General features: G+C 43.9%; 1 protein-coding gene across 6 annotated transcripts in view; it reads right to left on the reverse strand.

Moving 5' to 3' along the window:
- MAP3K4 (mitogen-activated protein kinase kinase kinase 4) overlaps positions 1-21557 on the reverse strand; it is a 136090-nt gene that overhangs the window by 55087 nt on the left and 59446 nt on the right. For all 6 annotated transcript variants that reach the window (XM_070461734.1, XM_070461736.1, XM_070461735.1 and 3 more), the window contains exons 2-3: positions 13205-13395; positions 1686-3049 (exon numbers count right to left, since the gene is read on the reverse strand). In XM_070461734.1, the coding sequence (XP_070317835.1) occupies positions 1686-3049; positions 13205-13395 (1555 nt within the window). The remainder of the gene's footprint in view (positions 1-1685; positions 3050-13204; positions 13396-21557) is intronic.

A 21557-nucleotide genomic window follows, 5' to 3' on the forward strand; every position in this document is an offset into this window, starting at 1 on the left:
CAAAACAAATTAATCAGCCCCATCCCTAACCCAGAGGTGTCCTCGCCGGAACTGAACTCCAGCCAAAAACCCAAACCAAAAATAAGCTGCTCACTAGCCGAAGCCTATGCCAAATCTTTATTATGGATCTAGTTTTGCTCTACTGACTTTGAAACTTCCACCATAATAAATTATTATTGTAAAACAGTTATTTATGGACTAAAAGGGAAAAATATCATTTGCCCTAATAAAAAGATATACATAAAAAGTCATTCACAGAGTCAAAATACTGCTCAAAGAAAACTCATTTTTGATATTTCTAATCAAAATAATCCCTGGAGAAGGAAATGGCAACCCACTCCAGTATTCTTGCCTGGGAAATCCCATGGACAGAGGAGCCTGACAGACTACAGTCTGTGGGGTGGCAAAGAGTCGGACACGATTGAGCGACTTCACTTAATCAAAATAATACTCAAAGTAAACTAACCTCTTACAGCTACAAAGTATTGATTCATTCTGCAAACATCTTGCTATATTATGTGACTGCCTAAGCCCTTCTCCTAAGAGCTCATGATCTGGCCATCAGATTAAAACTTAAAATTCTGCAAATTGGAGTTCTCTTTTGATACTTCCCATCTTAAGGAATAAAGAATATATTCTGTTTTATCATCTCTGACTCCAAAGCAAGCCAGATGGTGTAATTAAGCTTTTTAAAAAAGTAGATGTATACACACACACACATATATATATAGCTATTAAAATTTAGAATCACAGCCTAACTCCGGTAATTAGGGATCTCAAAAGAGCTGTGTGCTTTTAAAAGCTTTTAGCCAGACGAACATGCAAACTCACCACAACAGAAGAACTGCTTATACTCTTTCATTCTCAAGAGCAATGTTCAACAATATACTCCTTGCTAGTTTTGCCACTCTTTAACGGTAAAGAATTTCTGAGATAACAAGCTAAAAAAACCAAATCTGTACCATTTTCAAGCCACTTCCTCTAGTAGACATTTTCCTCTCACAAAAATCTTCACATGCCGAAACATGTATTTGATAATACTTTCATTAAACTTCCACCATCTATGCTGACCATCTATGCTCAAGCTTACCCAACAGCGTAGACTGTTTCCCTATGACCATTCTTAGCCTTCTCTGTAATTCATCTCTCTTTAAAATCCAGTGATCAAAACAGGACATGCCACTCAAAAGGAAGTAAAGCTATTGCAAAGAATAGAGAAAGGACTACATCCGTGACCTTGGATGCCATACTCATTCAAAAATATTTCAGCACCATGCTGACTTCTTTACTGACTCATATTCAGCCTGTGGTCACCCATGATTGTGGCTTTCTTCCTTCTTTATTTATACCTAGACTGTCCTTCTTCATCCTATATTTAAATTGTTGGACTTTTTTTTTTCCCCTCCACACACTTAATTTCACCCCATTTCACAGAGTTTTCGTAGATCCATTTTCCCATTTATCACAACACTCCATAGAAATGTTTACATCTGCAATTTATAACAACTACTGTTTATGCCTTAACAACATCAAGACTGTGAACACAATATTGTAAATCCACTATACTTCAATTAACCAAAAAAAAAAAAATCCAGACAAGAAAGTACGTATATAACACAACATACACTGCACTTTACAAGTAACAGCGGAACGAAGGCTAAGCTCATTGCCTGCTGGAAACCTACCTCCACTGGACCGTCGCTCTTTACCAGTGCTATACGTGCCCGCTGCAGGGAACCGTCCATCAGCTTGTGAAGCCTTAAAATCAGCTTCCTCAACCCCATTTGCTTCAGTGCCTTGTCTACAAAGGGTCTATAGATAGAAGTCAGACAGTGTCTACTAACGCCTGCCTCCGTGCTGCAGTCTGGGGCTCCCCAGCCGACACACTCGTCCTCGGACTCCAGCCTCTCAAGCTTCTTCGGGGCGCGGTGCAGGGGCGGCTGGACGTGGGGACTGCGGGCAGCGGGCGGCCGGGCCTGCGGTGCCTGCGGGCCGCAGCTCGGCTCATCCTCACTCTCCTCCGTGCTGCTGGCCAGCTCCTTCAGTTCTTCCGCGTCCTCGGCCTCGTCCTCGGGCTCGTTGCCTCTGGACGATCGCGGGGAGGGGATTTCAAACACCGGCCAGCCAATGTCTGATAAATTCTTGATGCCCAAAACGGTGCCCATAATCCGTAATTTCTGGTTTAAGTCTTTTGTGATGTTTAACCACAAACAGAGTGCCTGCACCCTGTCCTGGAAGTCCTTGGCAGCGTACTTCTCGTAATCCTTCTGAAGAGCCTGCAACGACGGGTAAAGTGCCTCTATGTACTCCAGTAGCTCCATGATCCGCTTGACCTGCTCGAAGGACACTCTCTGGCGCTGGAGGTGCTCGTGATAGGTTGAGTGACCCGCAGGCTGCGTCCCGCGAGGGGCTCCCAACTGCCCTTCCACCGAAGTACGGCTAAGACTAGCTCCGTGCCTAAGGAAGGCGAAGCTCCCGTAGTCAACTCTGAAGGTGAGGATCTCGTTGATGATGTCCGGGATGGCCTGGCGGGCCGTGTATAAAAAGAGGTCCTGGTCGTTAATGGTCCGGCCGGCGTGCCAGGCTTGCAGCTCTAACCAGATCAGTTCGTTGGAGCGGTTAAACCAGAACGCGGACGTGCTCTCCTGTCCTCTTTGCTCCCGGTCCTTCTTCTTTGAGACTGAGGTAAGCTTTAGCAGAAGTCGGAGAGTCTCAAAGAACTTTAAGCGATCCGCCGGACAGTCAGTCCTGGAAGTCTGGCGGGCGGTTCTGGCTATCGGCACGGGTACAGACACCGGGAGCTTGGCGTTGCTGCAGCCGAGGCTGAGGTAAGGCTTATTGAGGTCCACATCTGGGATGGGCTTCTTGGGCAGAGCCCCCCCCACGGAGTCCAGCATGAATGAGCACTGCACGTTCTTCTTGTGGTCTCGCTCTGTGGACCTGAGAGCCGCTCGGAGCTTTTTCTCCTGCTTGTAGCTGTATTCCTCCACATTCTCCACAGCTTTTCCAGTGTCTTTGTGTGGAGGTTGGTTTGGTGCATTCATTTTTTCTATAAAAAAAAAAGTAAGCAGAACATTAACGTTACTCTAAAAGATCAAGCTGTTCTCAACATTTTTAGTAAGACTGATAGCCACATGTATTTATATTTGCAGACTGCCACTGGAGAAAGTAATCCAACCGTGTGCTGAAAACTAAGAGAATACACACACACACACAAAACATTTCTCTCTAAACTTTTAAAAAGGTTTCACCCATTTTTCCTGTTACATAATACTTGCTATATTCTCTCATATCCTCCAGTACTAGCCTAAAACCAGCTGTTTACCTGTCTACTGCACACTGCGGTCATCCAGGCCATCAGATCCTCACGAGCTGCCACCTTAGACTTGGAACGGAGAAACAGCACGGCAGACCCAACAGCGCCCGACGTAGAGAACACGTCCGCCTCCTGCCTTTGCCATGAACCAAAGTATCAACTGAGGTCAAATCGGTTCAGTTTTCTGGGTTACTTCTGTCATTTGTAAAATCGACTAGACTGAAGAAAGAGCCCTTAAGGCACCTTAAGACTATTCTCATGAAACACTGAAAGACATGGAAGCATTTTTATTTATTCTGTTCCTTGATTTCTTCTCTGCCACAAACAAGTGAACAGTAACATGCTTAATTTAACATTAAGGACGCTGAAGACATATAGCCTAATTTAGTATAATTTGCCTAGTCTATTATCCTGGCACGCAAAAATCATTCAAAATTAATGCAAAGAAAGCAAACATCACACTTTTCCTTCAAAGAACTGTGAATAGTTCTATTAACTGAGTTCCCAAGCTTTGAAATGAACACACGTCTTCCTTCCTGTTTGGCATTTCTGACCCTCTGAACAGTCTCTACCTCACAGAAACCCCTCCATTCTCTCTTTTCTAGATGCAGCTTTTTCAGGGCTGTCTTCTGCTTCTGAAGTCACCCCTTTCCAAAGTCTGGGACCTCGGCTCACTCCATGAAAAGTGCATGTTTCTCAAAGTTCTCCTCTCTTGGGTGTCTGCCTCACTGACTTCTCCCTGGTGACCCTCACATGCCCGTCACACACTGACAACGCCCAAGCCTACAGCACCATCCCCATGGCCCCTCTACACTCAAGGTATAGTTTGTCTCCTTGAATCCAGGACAGGCATTTTGTATTTTAACTTCTCTGAAATTAGAGTATGTTTTATAATTAATGGTAATATAGACAACTTTTAGGAAAATATTCACTAATATGTTTCATTTATATTTTCCTTTATATACATATGCACAAGAGTAATAAATAGCTTTTAAAAATTTATATCTAAATATCAGAAAGTATAAAAGAGTTCTTTAGATAAATAATTAAAAATTCTAAGTGTAAGAATATATTGTGAATCAATTATAAGCATTTTTTCTTAGTATATAACAGCATAGTATGCCTTTAGATTTTATACAATAGGGTATATTTATATGATTACAGACTAACATACCCAAAATCAATTTGCAGAATAATATAACTTTGTTAATGTTAATTTAACAAAGAAAATTTGTTCAAAACCAATATATCTCCAAATCAATTTAACTTAGTTTTAAAGTAAGGATTTTTCAAACAAGTATTTCTAAAAGCACTTCCAATTTGATTTACATACATTCAATTTATTTTATGATCCATCAAAAAAGATTTTCTCTGTCCATAAGGATTTGTGTTTTAATAAATATAAAAATAATATTATTTTTATAAATAATAAAACTATTATTACATTCTAAATTAGCAATACTTTTAAGCAATGGAAATTTTATCTGTTATTTTAATCTACTTTACTCTACATGTCTTAAAACTTTTTATACAGCCCATTCAAGAAATTTCTTCACTCAGAATGGCTATCGTCAAAAACAACACAAATAACAAATGCTGGCAAGAACGTGGAGAAAAACGAATCCTCATATACTGTTGGTGGGACTCTAAACTGGTGCAGTCACTGTAGAAGTTTCCTCAAAAAACTAAAATCAGAACTACCACTTGACTCAGTAATTCCAGAAATTATAAATGTTCTTCTAATCCATGATTTAAAGATCCTAAGGGAAACAAAGGGTTAACTGGGAGTTGTTGCTGTTTAATTGCTAAGTCCTCTGTCCATGAGATTCCCCAGGTAAGAATACTGGAGCAGGTTGCCACTTCCTTCTCCAAGGGATCTTCCCAACCCAGGGATTGAACCCGTGGCTCCTGCATTGCAGGCGGATTTACCACTGAGCCACCTGGTAGCTGGGATACTCTAACAACACAGAAGACTGCATTATGAACTTTAAGCCCAAATCGATGCTAAACTTACCCCAGAGCTAACAATCAAAGCATTAAAATATCAAGAGACGAAGTTTCTCAGCCTTGATCTTTATTCTAACAATTAAAAAGACTTAAGAAGGGAAATGCTATAATCCCACTTTTCTGTAAATACAGAATCAAATTTTAGCAAGCCTAGAGACCTAAGTTTTGCAGATTATATACACATCTTGAGAAGCCTATCTTATAGCATACAAATGGTATATTAAACAATTTTTTTTGAAATTTTGTACTTACAAAAAGCAATGAATGATTCAGTATTTGGATCTACAACGTGTATAAAGGAAAGTAAATTGGGAAAAGAGGAAGATAAGACAAATAAACTATATTTTTTTCCAAAATAAAAAGCCAAATTGGTAAAAAAAAAAAAAAAAAAACTGATATACCATTAAAATGACATAATTTAAACTGAAAATAGACTCAAGCTCCAGTCTAGCTACCGTGCAAAAAGAAAATACCAACCTTTTCTTGTTTAGTTTTCTGCCCACACTAAATCCCTCTGCAGTGGACAGAAAGTCAAACAGAGTTTCTGGAAAGGAGAGTGGGTCAAAAGCATACAGAATGCTTTATACAAGTGCTAATTACGGTACTACACAACTAATTCATAATGACTTAAATAAGACTAATGGACAGCGATCTCCCAAGTGGCTATAAATTCCGTGGTGTGATTCTGCAATACTGTTAAAACCTTCCAAGAAGTTACTACTTCCTTTGGCAGATTACCAATAACTCCTGCCAAATCAGAAAAACAAGAAAGGAACAACAACAACAAAAAATTGTATAATAAAACCAAACGCAAAGAAATGACAAGCAATATGAATCACTGGTTTCAACAGATCTAAGACAATCAACTGAATTCCTTGCAATTCACACCTAGAAATGACTCTTTAGAATATGCATAAAAGGTAAGTTTTATCGAGCCCCTGCAACTCTTACCTTCTTTCATCCATGTATGTCAAATTCAAAACACCAGCCCTCTGTGATACCTCAAATGAGAAAGATACCTGGCTCTTTAACTGAGAGATGATATTTATGGCAATGATATGCTCGACTGTCGATATTAGCAATCTGAAGGGACTTAAGAGATCCCCTAACCTAAGGTTCTCAAACTTCAGTCAACATTAAAGAATCACTCAGATTCCTGCTACAATGCAGATTCCCGGGCCCATTCCCAGGGACTCTGATTCAACCGGGCTAGAACGACACCACCACATTTGGGAAAACACTGCTTTATTCAATCTCCCCAATTCCGAGGTAAGGGCTTTATAGAGACTATCATCATCTTCACAACAACACGTGATGGAGAGGACCGCATCACACAGATGGTCAGACAGATGGGAACGTCCCGACAGGGATCCTACTGTGACTCATGTCCATGTCAGAGATGCTCCCAGGGCAGGACCGTGTGGCCAAGGAAAGCCTAAGGTGCCGAGTGCCATAAAAGACAGACTACAGAGGGCTACAGAACTCGTCTGGAGAAGAGCTAGGACCAGGTACTTACCTGGCTGACGGCCTTGAAGAATGGGGTCACCTTAACTAAGGGCAGAAAGGAAGGCAAGGGAATATTTTAAGCCAGACAATAAACATGCAAAGTGACATGAAGGCAGCGAAGAAGAGAGTGTGGCTACAACAGTGAGCCTCCAAGTATATTGGTAGACTGTAAAATTAAACCAAAACTTTGAAAGTTGGGCTGGATTTGGATTAAAGAGCTGAAATACAGATGCAAATCCACTCTGGTTCACAGCGAACATTTCTCTAACTATATCGACTGAATCTCATTTATAACCATTTTATCAGATCAATTTTATAAGTATGTTATTTAAAAAAAAAAAAAGTTGCTAATCTCACCATGTTAGCAAAAATCACACATGCACAGACACACATACCCTGAGATATTTGCTAATGGTAAGGAGATGAATCTGTGTACACGCATGTGCGCATGTGTGTACAGTATGTACAAATTCTGATACTCGGATCTCTGTAACCTGGCTTTTACAGTGTTATATTACTGCCGCAAAATGGAGCCCGTGATGGTCACAGGGCAGGCTTGCCCTGAAGAGCGCTCTGACCTGGGGTCTTCGTCCTCATCGAGCCCACTTACACTACGGGACCAACTCGACTTACTTCCTTCTGCTATACTGAGAGAGGTAGTGAGCAGTGGGCATGGTTCCGGCCTGGGACGGAGCTTCCAGTTATAAAAAATCAGTCTGTAACAGCAGTCGTTATTCTGGGCGGACGATCAGAATATTCAAACAATCAAAGCCACACCATCAGCGTGTGACAACGGCTGCCACCTAAAGAAGACAGTGGCAGAGGCTCCTCTCGCCTGCTTCTAGCACGCAGTGCCCTCAATCACCTCCGGGTGAACTTCCGTTCCTCCGAGGGTGCTCCTGAGGGCGCTTACATTTATAAGGGAGGGGGGCCGGAGGATGCAAAGACAGCGGGACTGACCAGACACTAGGGCCCAAAGCCTCACATGCAGGGAGGAGCGGGTCTCTCGGGACAGCAACGGAACCACAGCTCCGGGCGCGGCCCCGCCCACTCTGGGTGCTGCTGGCCCTGCAGGGCTAAAGAAGGCAGCAGCCGCCATGCTCTGAGGCCTCCCAGGCCTTTCAGATTCCACCTGGACCTCCTGAACTAGCGGAAGGAAGCTAGCTGTCACTTAAGAAGTCCCGTTATCTGGGACCGGGGTGCTGTGAAGAAGGCCAGGCCAGCCACGTGGCAGGTCACACGGAAGAAGGACCATGCCAACCAGCTCTCCGTCCAGGTGGCAGGGTCAGAGAAGGAGCCATCCCAGACATCAGAGACCCAGCAGACTCCATGTGGAGAAGATGCGGGGGCCCGGCCGGGCTACAACGGCACCGCCAGCCACCTGCGCTGTGCCAGCTACGGCCCCAGACATCACCGGGCAGAGGAGCTGCAGGCTGCCCGGACAGCTGCCCACAGGGCCGTGAGCACAGAACGGGGCTCCTTTGGCGCGGTCTGCACGGAGCAACAGACGGCCGGAAACCTGAGAGGACCACTGGTGACGCGCATTAAAGAGACGAGCGCCACTTTCACACAGTTCTGGAGTGCAGGGCATGAGTCAGGCAGCCTTCGTCACAGAGAGAAAGAAGGGATGCATCTGTTCCTGTTTCCTTGGGAAGCTTTGAAAATAAGTCTGGCCAATCTAATTAACTCTAAAAGGCCCTTGAAAACACTGAGAGACCAACATACTATGACGAATGACAAATGAGTCTGAAACACCGTCTCCAGAGCTCCGCCTTCGGGTCACAGCCGGAATGCCGCTTGCTCCCGAAGCCTTCCCAAGCCCAGGTCTGCTCCGGCCCTCCTGAGGGCGCCCGCAGCAGCCCCCTCGCTCGCCCACACAGGTGGGGCAGCTTGCTCATCTCGTGCCTGCGACTGGAGACCAGCAAGGGCTCATCCATCAGCCAGCACAGCACCTGCCTCGGCAGCCACCCAAGCTCTGAGTCAGAGGAGAGGGGGAGGGAGAAATAAGGGGGAACGGGGTTGGGGGGGGAGGGAAAGAGAAGAGGGGCTGGAAGAAAGGAGAGCGAGGTAAAGGCACAAAGAGAGGGAGGGGAGGAGAGAAAGACCCGGTGAAGCCCTGACTGTGCCGGCAACGCACACAGTGAGAGAGGGCAAGGGGGCTGGAGGAGCCGCAGGAAACGCATGATCCAGACAGAAGCCCAGCTCCGCACCCCGGAAGCTATGTGACTCGAGACTCATCCTGAAAGCGGGGGCACCAACTAACAAGGAAACACTCAATGCGACAATTATTCAATTCTACTTCAAAATTTTAAGGCAGGTAGTGAGAAGGAAATCTTCAGCTCCCAATAATAATAATGACAGGCAGTGCTTACTGAACATACCGTCTTCACCACACTGGAAGGCATTTCATTTCACAGATGGGACGTGCAGGCTGGGAGCTGAGAGAACCAGGATGGGAATCCACGCAACCCGGGAACCCAGTCTGTGCTTCCGTCCACCACGCTCTGCTGCTGTGAGTTTGCAAAGCAGGCGAGGTCTCAAGCACCATTCTACCGCCCAACACGAACACCTCATCACCATAACGCAACACAGCCCACCCACCCGACAGGAGTGCGCCCATCCTTCTTTGGTTTTCATGACCAAAACAGTTCACCAGATAGCAAACCAACTACTTTCTAACATGCATGCCTGGGACAGTTAAAACTACACACCCTAGAAACTGTGTCACTTCCTCAACTGTAAGCTGAATAGTAACACAGAGAACCTACATCTCGCTGGGTTACTGTGGTATTTAACAGGTAGCTCTTTGGAGGAGCCGAGCACAGTGCTGAGAACTGTCAGCGATAACTGGGCAGATGCTCCCACAAATGATTCAGCAGCTGATTAAATGGGTTACTCAGCACCGGTTACTCTATGACACAGAAAGTTCACAACATAGTAAATGAAAATGGAAGCCAGCTATAAGATAACACAGCACAACACCACAAATATTACTCTGTGTAAGCAAAGAGGCTGTGTTATAGATGGAGAAACAATGGCAACAGTGAGAGACTTTCTTTTCTTGGGCTCCAAAATCACTGCACATGGTGACTGCAGCCATGAAATTAAAAGACACTTGCTCCTTGGAAGAAAAGCTATGACTAACCTAGACAGCATATTAAAAAGCAGAGACACTACTTTGCTGACAAAGGTCCATCTAGTCAAAGCTATGGTTTTTCCAGTAGTCATGTATGGATGTGAGAGCTGGACTATAAAGAAAGCTGAGCGTCGAAGAATTGATGCTTTTGAACTGTGGTGTTGGAGAAGACTCTTGAGGGTTCCTTGGACTGCAAGGAGACCAAACCAGTCAATCCTAAAGGAAATCAGTCCTGAATATTCACTGGAAGGACTGCTAAAGCTGAAACTCCAATCCTTTGGCTACCTGAAACTCCAATCTTTGGCCACCTCAAAGAACTGACTCCTGGGAAAAGACCCTGATACTGGGAAAGACTGAAAGCAAGAAGAGAAGGGGACAACAGAGGATAAGACGGTTGGATGGCATCACCGACTCAACAGACATGAGCATGATATGCTCTGGGAGCTGGTGAAGGACAGGGAAGCCTGGCGTGCTGCAGTCCATGAGGCTGCAGAGCTGGACACGACTGAGCGATGGAACTGAACTGAAGCAAAGAGACTACAGGGCAAAAATGGCAAAAGTTATTTTCGCATGTTGGGTTTACGGGTATCTTTCTTTTCTTTTTGTCAGCATTTTCTAAACTCCCTAAACAAACGTGTCATCTCTTGCAACAAGAAAAAACATAAAAATAAGAACGTTATGCCCGGGGTCTGCTTTCAGGTAGCTACAAGTCAAAGGTTCATGAGCATTCCTTCCTCACGTGCAAAATGGCAGGAATTAAAGTGGTCTCTGACCTCTTCCAGACCTAAAATTCTGTCATTTCATGAAATAAACCATTGAAAGAAGTTGAGGAGGAAGACAGACAATCTCCCCTCTACCTTCTATCTCTGGCACAGCCCAGAACAACAGCAGGAGCTCAACAAGTATCCAGAGACTGGTTTTCTGACTGATAAGGGACGATGCATGGTCATCTCAATGGGCTTCCCAGGTGACTCCATGGTCAAGAATCTGGCTGCCCAGGCACGAGATGCAAGAGACGTGGGTTCAATCCCTGGGTCGGGAAGAGCCCCTGCAAGAGGAAATGGCGACCCGCTCCAGTGTTCTTGCCTGGAGAACCCCATGGACAGCGGGCTACGGTCCAGGGGGTGGCAAGGAGCTGGACACGGCTGAGTGACTGAGCACACAGAGGCATCTCAAGCAGCACATTCGGAGCTTGACCCCTGATGCTCGAACCGGGAACAAAGTCCAAACTGAGGCCCAGGAGAACCAACTCTGAAATCAGTGCTGGAAATTCCTTGGCGCCAGTGGGTGAGGACTCTGCATTCTCACTGCTGAGGGCTTGGGTTCAATACCTGGTCAGGAAACGAAGATCCCACAAGCTGCACAGCATGGTCAAAAAAAAAAAAAAAAAAAGTACCTAAAAGTAGTCCTGCCGCTATCTCAAGCCTTCTGGCCGTTCAGTCCTGCCGCTATCTCAAGGCTTCTGGCTGCTAAGAAGTTGCTATGAAACCCTGGGCCCCACTTTCTTAATCTGTGAAGGGGGAGAACTGTGTTCTCAACTCCTGTTCTAGAGCTGTTGCTGATGTTTGGTCGCTCAGTCATGTCCAACTCTTCTGTGACCCGACGGATCCATGAGACTCTCCAGGCAAGAACACAGAGCGGGCTGCCATTTCCTGCTCCAGGGGAGTCTTCCCTGCCTGGGGACAGAACTCGTGTCCTGCACTGCAGGCGGAGCCACTACTGCCAAGCCACCAGGGCCATGCCTCCACAACTGTACGGACCAACCAGTAAAGAAAAAGCAGATGTCCTGTTGGCATCGTCACGTTTCAGCGCCACAAAGCAAGTAAGTCATTAACAACACCGACTCAGGAGGCGCTGCTTCACTGATACTACTTTAGATGAGGCACTTCCATAGGCATCCGAGAAATCCTTTTGAGAAAATGGAAGGACTGATTTTAAAGATACTACACTGCAATAGAAGGCTATTACTTTCCAAACGGGGTAAATACAGGGCATAGGTTAATATCCTACTACAAATAAAGTTTTAAAAGAAACTAAAAAAAAAAAAAAAAACCTTCTTCATAGGAAAGAAAGACTATTACTACTTAGGAATTCTTCCTTGGATAAGAAGTCATTTGAGCAAACAAGCACAATAAAGTCTCCCCTCCTATCCTTTTTCTTTCTTAGGGAAGGGTTATATATGACAGGGACCCAGAATGGATTTGCTGACATCCAACCACGAGAGGTCAGTGTACGGAAGAAAGGTGTGGGAAAGGGAAGCTGACCAAAAGGAGCAGAAGAACGCAGGCTAAAGAAAGGGAGAGCTGGGAATGAGGCTTTCCACTAAGGAGAACATGTGAGAAGGGGAAATGTCTCAGAGGAGACAAGGAGTGAAATCTCAACCTTGCATAATAATAGGTGGATGAATTCTAGGAAGCTAAGAGATCAGCTTTAGAACAAGTGGTTTGCTGAAATCAAGAAAGTTTCTGAAACCGTAAGGCTTTGGTGACCTGAGGTTCCGCATTAGAAAGTAGGCACGAGGAAGCCAGGTCTGCACGATTCAATTCTTCCACCTCAGAAATGAACAGCAGTGACGTGCTCCGAGGAAGGAAGAAACGAAAAGAGAACAGTCTACATCTCCAGGAGCAGAACACCATCTGGGCTTCGGGGTCCCAAACAAAGAGAAAAGTGAAACAGAGGTCTGTGCATGGTGACAAGGTACCATTTGGGCACTGTGCTTAGGGTGCAGGAGGCCCCACACACAAGGGCAGAGAGCACGGGGCTCAGGCCGCCCAGAGAACCTGGAGGAGACAGCCGGGCCCTGCCTCTCCCCACCTGCCCAGGACGTCACGTCTGGGAGACAGAATCTAGGCGGTCCCGCCCAAGAGATACGAAGAAGGCAAGAAGGCCACCGATCCGCATACCCGCAGCCAGCCGTCCGGGACGCACATGCCAACTGAATCCCCACGGCCGCCTCCGCATCCTAGAAGGAACACGAATGCCTCACTCGCTGGCGTGAAGGAACTCAGGACAAGCCTTCCCACCTCTGGAGGGTCAGTTTCTACTTTATCAACAATGTTGCTAATGGTAACAACTCAAAAATGTTAAAAGAAAACTTTCAGGCAGCATAAAATCCAATCTAAAAGAAGGGGAGTGACTAACGTTATTATAGAAGGCGTCCATCAACAGGTGCCTGCGGCGCAGAGATGCTGTGCTGTGCCAGGCCCTCTCACGTGTATCTTTTCCAGCGCAAGACTAACCTTTCAGATTCGTGCGGCCGGCGGGCCTCCCGACATTATTCCTCTGGTGCTTGGAGGACATGCGTTTCATCTGCCGAGGCGTGCTGGGAGGAGAGGTGCCATAAAGGTTCTCTGTGCTGGCTTCATCTGAAAAGTCCTCAGGATCGGACTCGGAAATCTTGCAAGCTGAATCTCCCAATGCGTACCCTTGCCTGGTAAAGACAACAAGCGGGTAAAATACTCAGTGACAGATGAAGTGAAAGCAAACTTAAACCACTCCAAGCTCCCTTTAAGAACTCTCCCTAACACTTTTCCGTGCCTCCTTGGCCTCGGATATCTTGCTCCGCTATTGCAGTTGCGGAAACTCACAAGGTGAACGCAGCCACCGTGTTCCCGCTCTCAGCACGCACAGAGAGAACTGCTGTGCAGTTTCTGTTGTTTGGAGAATTCTCTCCAACACAGATGAAGTTTAAAACTAAATACTTGAGCATCAGGGGGGGAAAAGAGCAAAGAACTGGAAGATACAAATCCGACTGAACTGGGCATTGTTCACATGCTAGGCAGCAACAAGCTAAACTGCTGAGGGGGCGAGTCCTGCCCTGACTTCAGAGGCCCGCTCCTTCGTCTGTGAAGCATACACAGACAGAACAGAGAGCAGGACCCGAGAAGAGCGCGCGGGTAACATGGGGTACAGGCCAGTTCTGTATTCTCTGATCCTCAGCACAGCGCGGCGCCGGGGAGGGGCGTGCGGGGAAGATGCTGCGCCGGAGAGAAGGGAACGACTTTCTCCCGACCTCCAAACGGCGGTTCCTTAACCTGGTCTCCGGAAACTTCCTGCCAATTCTCTGTCCCCAGGAGACTTCTGAACACCACCACTACCTGGATAAAGTTCTATTTTTTGCAATGCTAACGAAAATAAAATTCAATATATAAACTGAGAACAGATACAGTTCCCCAACAGCAAACTGGACAGATGCAATCATCAAGTTCCTTTCAAACATGGACCCTTACAATCTAACCTATTTTGAATCTTCTTTATAATATATACTTCATACTTTTTAAAAAATAGAACTCTAAACTGAATTCAAGATACAACCAGTTTTCTCCCTGGAGATTTATACACCCTGTTATAAAATCAAAGCTATTTCTAAATCATGAGGGGAAAAAAAAAATCCCACCCTAGAATGTATGATAAATTATTATTGAAGGGACTGACAAAAGATCCTTATCTTTCAAAAATAAAAATGCTGCAGAATTATTCAAGTTTACAGTACTGAAATATTTAAAGAACCCCTGCGATAGGTCAAAAACTGATTTTTAAACCAGACAAGACCACTCTAGACACTGTGAGTGCGCACGCCCTCCACACATACAGGCCCACACAATCAGACACACAAGAGGAATATTCTGAAAGCTAAATGAATCAAATTAAACCATAAGCAAATTTAGACATAAGTTTTAAATGTGCCTATTCCCTCAGGCTAGCTATCTTTGTTATTTAAGACTGACAAAGTCACACAGCAAATAACAACATGGGCTTTCTAGGTGGCACCAGTGGTAAAGAACCCGCCTGCCAGTGCGAGAGACATAAGAGACGCGAGTTCCATCCCTGGGTCGGGAAGATCCCCTGGAAGAGGACATGGCAACCCACCCCAGGATTCATGCCCGGAGAATCCCATGGACAGGAGAGCCTGGCGGCCTAGTTATAGGGTCGCAAAGAATCAGATACGACTGAAGTGAATTAACACAGACATAAATTAATTTGAAATTTCCTATATTCATTTCTTCTACACTCACTGCAAAATAGTTGATTCAACTGATAAAAAAAAAATGCCTATCAATGACAAGGTTGCTGATTTCATCCCCGTCTGGTTTTGTGGTTACCAGCACGAGCTTTCCAATGAATAACACAGGCTTTCTCGCACAAGGGACTAAGGTTCAAATCCTGACTCTGTCAGTTACTAGCTGTGTGGGCCTCAGCCAAATTATTTAAAATCTCCTCAATGCACATATATAAAATAAGGATAATTAACAAAAAAGGATAATAAATATTTAAACTCCATACCTGTAAGGGCTAAACCCCAATAAAGCATACTCAACAGCAGCAGTATGAGAAGTATCACTAAATGACTGATATCACTCAGCACGCATCTGCTCAACTTGGAAAGAGAATCTGCCTTTGACTTTGGCATGAACAGGACCAGAAAACTTGTAACATTTTAACATCTGAAGGTGAAAGTGAATTCGTCAGCCATGTCCAAGTCTTTGCAACTCCATGGACTGTGGCTCTCCAGGCTCCTCTGTCCATGGGATTCTCCAGGCAAGAATACTAGAGTGAATTGCCATTTCCTTCTCCAGGGGGTCTTCCCGACCCAGGGATGGAACCCAGGCCTCCTGCATTCCAGGCAGATGCTTTAAACTCTGAGCCACCAGGGAAGCCCCTTTAACCTCTTCTAACTCCTTTCAAATTCAATATTATAACTCTATTTTCCCTCCATTAAGATAAAGTCAGTGGTAAGGAAGGACTTTGTATTTCATTACTTTTGTATCTCCAATAGTTTTCAGTACAATGTTCAAAACCATTCACTGTTTTCCCATGACAATACATCTCATATATCACTGAACAGGGTCAGGTGTGAAAGAGCAAATCAGACCAGGTTCAGAACACTCCCTCCGCGGTGGTGAGCGTGAACCTGGGAGGCAGAGACCCAAGGCTGAGTCCTAGCCTTACTGGATGGGTGACTGAACACAACTTAACCCGAGACTAAGAAGAAAGAGAGTAATTCAGAATGTGTAAGGTCAACATTCTAAAATATTTCAGGAAATTCAGTTGTGAAGACTCAAAAAAACAAAACAAAACAATGGTAATAAAAGGCGATGCAGAAAATACTAACTCATCAGACACGCATAAAAAAAATGGAATGTTTTACTCATATCCAGCAGTATTATGTGGATGAATGAACTAATGCAATGTAACGTGCAAGTAGAAAAGGAATTTTTGAAGAGGGACTAAAATGTCCATACTTCACTAAGCCAAGTCTCCAACGGCAAGGCCCAGCCCTGAGGACAGAGTCATGAGCTCAGGACAGGAGAGTTCGTTGTTTTATCTACAAGGTCCAGTGCTTTTAGCAGATAAAAACAATCTAAGAAAGCACTGCTGCTGCTGCCAAGTCACTTCAGTTGTGTCCGACTCTGTGCGACCCCACAGACAGCAGCCCACCAGGCTCCCCCATCCCTGGGATTCTCCAGGCAGGAACACTGGAGTGGGTTGCCATTTCCTTCCCCAATGCATGCATGCATGCTAAGCCGCTTCAGTCATGTCTGACTCTGTGTGACCCTATGGACAGCAGCCCACCGGGCTCCTCTGTCCACAGGATTCTCTAGGCATGAACACTGGAGTGGGTTGCCATTTCCTTCTCCAGTAAGAAAGCACATATTTTGAAAACGTTAACTTTTATGAAAAATTGAATTTGGGGAAACAGAAAAAGGTATCTGTGTTGTACTGGTCTCCAACTGTGGGTAAAGTATTTCTCTACACATGGAAAAATTCATTTGGCTGCACTTTCCAAACCACAGTAGAAAACTAAGTCCCTGTAATAATTCTATAGAAGTTGAATATCTCGTTTCCAAACCTACATCTATTCCAAAAGGTCACAATAAACTACTACTGATTTCAAAGCATTTCCCAACTTTAATTATTCTAGCAGCAAACATAAAGAATGACAAGGAAGTGAAGATGAATACTGTCATAAACACTATATTAAAATCAATCAAACGTAACACATTTTATCCCTCCTTGTTCATTATGCACCACAGAAAATGAGGTAGGAAAAATGCCATGTGCTGCCAGTCACTATATTTATTCATAATTAAAATAAATCTTGGGAGAATCATTATACAAAGATGAAGTTATGCATTTAATACTTTCTTAAGGTTTACTTAATCCTGTTAAGATGGTGGTCACACCTGTTAGAAATGTTATTGGTTTACATTCCATCCAAGTAACTTTGTAACTTAAACATTAGAACAAAGTCCAGCATTACCTAAAAGAATTTTTTTAAAAGTCTAACACCCAATAAATAAAATTCACAATATCTGCCATCCTAAAATCTACAAAGAAACAGGAAGATGCAACCCAAACCAGGAGAAAAATCAATAGAGACAGACCAGAAATGACTCAGGTGGATCTCACAGAGATGAAACACGTGTGAAATGAAAAATACTCTGGAAAAGATAAAAGCAGATTAGCTACAACAGAAAAAAAGATCAATAAACTTGACGATACGGCACTGGAAACTACCCAAAGTTAATCAGAGTGAAAAAGACTGAGAAACAAAAAAAAAGGAAGAAAAAGAGAAAGACCAGAGCATCAGTCATCTGCAGGATAAACATCAAGCAGGGCAACATACACGGGCTTCCCTGACGGCTCAGTTGGTAGGAGACCCAGCTTGAATCCCCGGGTCCGGAAGGTCCCCTGGAGAAGGAAATGGCAACCCACTCCAGGAGCCTTGCCTGGAGACTCCCATGGACGGGGGGGCCTGGTGGGCTACAGTCCATGGGGCTGCAGAGTCGGACGTGACTGAGTGACTGACCCTTTCACATTCACTTTAGAATGGATATAAGTACAGTAAAATTAATACTCTAAAACTAGCTAATGTAGTTACTAATCAGGAAAAAAATCCAATTTCTAAGAATTCTATTCCATTTAGTAAGAGTCGGACACAAACTAGTGACTGAACCACCACTAGTGTAACATATGTGTTACTGGAGCTCAAAACAAGAAAAGGGAGGAACAGAAAAAATTCTCTGAAGAAATAAGGCCCGAAATTTTTCCAAATCTGGGGGAAAAAAAAAAAAACAAACGCAGCAGCTCAAAGATATAAGAATCTCAGCAAACTCCAAGCAATAGAATTATAAGAAAACTACCAGTTTTTGATTATAAGTATTGATTATGAGTATCATAATCAAATTGGTAAAAAACCAGTGACAAAGAGAAAAATCTGAAAAGGAGCCAGAGGAAAACAACTTAGTTTGGAAGTGTTAACTAAGAATATCATGGGGGGTGGGGTAGGAGGGGAAGTTGAGCAAAAGTTCATTGTCTTTCCTTTAAAAAAAATCATGTAGACACAAAATCTAGGAAAATAGATACTAGTGGTAAGTTAAGAAAAAAACTTGCATCACTTCAAGTAACTAACCAAAAGCATCCAAAACCTCACTTGGTATTAGCTCATGTGAGATGAGCTCATACGGCCAGTTGACTGGTTTAGACTGTTTCCATGGATACCAATTATTTTGGATAAGTAAAGTAGTACAAGGTCTACATCAGCTGCCCTGAAACATTTTTCTTCCTTGTGTTTAAAAACATACAAATGTGAAATGTCTTTTTGGTACTAAACCTCTGACCATCACATAAAACAATGTTGCATTCTTTTAACGTGAAACCTTGCTCAAGCACCGTTCAGGTGACCTGGAATCCGGTCTAAGAAAAGCACCGCTTAAACTCAACCCAGAGGGGTTTGGTGTAGTTTTTAAATGACGTATGTGGAAGACAAAAATTCAAATAACTTGGGGTTAAATAGTTCTGCTCTGACATCATAGGTAAAACCACATGGTGCCTGAAATAGTTCATCTATAAAATGATGAAGTTGGATTAGATGAGCTTGAAAATATCTGTGGTTTTGCAAAAGCCCTTAAAAAAAAAATTTAACTTCATGGTAAGTTCTTTAGCAAAGTCCTTAAACACAAAATACTTTATTCCATATTAGTACAATTCTCACCTGCGTGAGTCTCTCTCCACCTCTTCACTGATCTATTCTCTATGAGATGATAATTAAAGGAGGGCTTTTACTACTGTGGGAAAGGGAAGGGGGGGTTGGCAAAGGGGCTAGGTTTTCTAGGTTTCTTTTTTAGATACCTTACATAGTTTGCTTGGCCTGCACTATAAATTAAAAGGGGCTAAGTTTGAGGTGGCATGGCTGGCTTGTACTGTAAGAGCCAGTTAAAAGTTAGCTGACCAATCAATTGTCCTCTAGTTGAATGTCTATAGCTTACCTGCAGGTAAGCTGTTATCAAATCTCAAGTTTGTCCAACATTCATGACTTTACTTTTGCACTGATTCAGAGTATAGCTCTGTGCAAAACTAGCAAGCCTTCATTATTTTTCAGTATAGGCATTCAAACTCTTTTAGCTATAATTCATTTTTTAAACGAAAGTAGACATTTTAAAACAAGATTTCCTATGGAAATGAGTAAGAAACTATCCCCCCAACTAGACTCAAGCTTCAGGAGGGCAGAGACCTCATCTGTCCACTGTTTGTCCAGGGTGGGGAACAGGGGCAGACTGGGTGGCCACGACCATCTGCTGAACAAATGGATGTGCGAGGTTAGTAATTTTATCTTTTGATACTTTAGACTGAATTATCTAAATTCTATTTTAATAAAACCACATTTAATAATTTGAGGAATGCAAATTTTTAAAGGCTGTAAGAATTAAAGATTGTTAACTTCTGACAATGTTAAGTGGTACTGTTACCCTAGGTGCCAAGATGACTACCTACTGACCAAAACAATGGCAATGAAGTATGGGATAAGGAATAATGGTTCCGGAGTCAGAATAACTTATTAATAAGAATACAAGTTTTAAACAAATTATTATACTTGCCAATACTTTCATTTATTTGAAGTCTTCTATCCAATATCACTGGGTAAGTGATATGGGTGAGTCAGTTAATTTTTAAATATATACTTTTTTTTTAATATATACTTTTAAATATATACTAAAAGCATTAAAAATGAGACATGCACCCAGGTTGGATGCATGAGACAAGTGCTCGGGGCTGGTGCACTGGGAAGACCCAGAGGGATGGGGTGGGGAGGGAGGTGGGGGGAGGGATTGGGATGGGGAACACATGTAAATCCATGGCTGATTCATGTCAATGTATGGCAAAAACCACTACAATATTGTAAAGTAAGTTAGCCTCCAACCAATAAAAATAAATGGAAAAAAAAAATGAGACATGCAGGTAAAAAACCTGAAGCGCCTGTGGTGGCTGTTACTCCGGTGGCCTCCCAGTATTCACATCCTTGAATAATCATCTCCTCTTTAAGTGAAAAAGCTGGCTTAAAACTCAACATGCAAAAAACTAAGATCATGGCATCCAGTCCCATCACTTCATGGCAAATAGATGGGCAAACAATGAAAAAAAAGTGGCAGATTTTATTTCCTTGGGCTCCAAAATCACTGCAGATGGTGACTGCAGCCATGAAGTTTTAAAGATTCTTGCTCCTTGGAAGAATAGCTATGACAAACCTAGACAGCATATTAAAAAGCAGAGACAGCACTTTGCTCACTAAGGTCCACAGTCAAAGCTATGGTTTTTTCCAGTAATCATGTTTGGATGTGAGAGCTGGACTATAAAGAAGACTGAGCGCCGAAGAATTGATGCTTTTGAACTGTGGTGCTAGAGAAGACTCTTTAGAGTCCCCTGGACGGCAGTGAGATCCAACCAGTCCATCCTAAAGGAAATCAACCCCGAATATTCATTGGAAGGACTGATGCTGAAGCTGAAGCTCCACCACTTTGACCACTTGATATGAAGGGCCGATTCACTGCAAAAGACCCTGATGCTGGGAAAGACTGAGGGCGGGAGGAGAAGGGGATGACAGAGGATGAGATGGTTGGATGGTATCACCGATTCAATGGACCTGAGTTTGAGCAAGCTCTGGGAGATAGTGAAGGACAGGGAAGCCTGGCGTGCCGCAGTCCATGGGGTCACAAAGAGTCGGACATGACTTAGCAAACTGAAGGACGACAACTTGAATGTGGGCTGACCCCGCGACCGTTTTAGTCATCGGAATGCAGCAGAAGTGACTCTGGGCCAGTTCCAGGCCTCAGCCTTACGAACACCAACCACCCTTGTATCCAGGGCGTGCTGGCCACCAGGTAAGAAGTCCAGCCACCCTGAGACTGCCAGGGTCTTCAAAGCCTCACGATCCAGACGGAAAGGCTGTATGAAGGAGAAGCCAGGCAGGCCAGAGGCCTCTGAGGTCCCACCCCAGCTGACGGCCGGTGCCAACTTACCAGCCTGTGCGTGAGGCTATTTCAGACCTTCCAGCTGTCCCTGAGACCAAGCCAACACCATGAAAAGCAGAAGAAACATTCAATACCGCAACAGATAATAAATGGTTTTTAAGTCATTGAGCTTTGGTATGGTTTGTTAAATTATAATAGAGAATTTGACACATACAACACTTCAACACTGTATTTTTGCTTTAAGCCCAATAATGGGTTAAAATTAGTCAAGACTTTGATGAGGCCACAGTCTTGTCTTTTAGTGTGCGTCCCTGAGAGAAGCCAGGCGTCCACTTCACCAAAT

The sequence above is a fragment of the Odocoileus virginianus genome, chromosome 34, assembly GCF_023699985.2.
Source record: "Odocoileus virginianus isolate 20LAN1187 ecotype Illinois chromosome 34, Ovbor_1.2, whole genome shotgun sequence".
Taxonomy (NCBI): domain Eukaryota; kingdom Metazoa; phylum Chordata; class Mammalia; order Artiodactyla; family Cervidae; genus Odocoileus; species Odocoileus virginianus.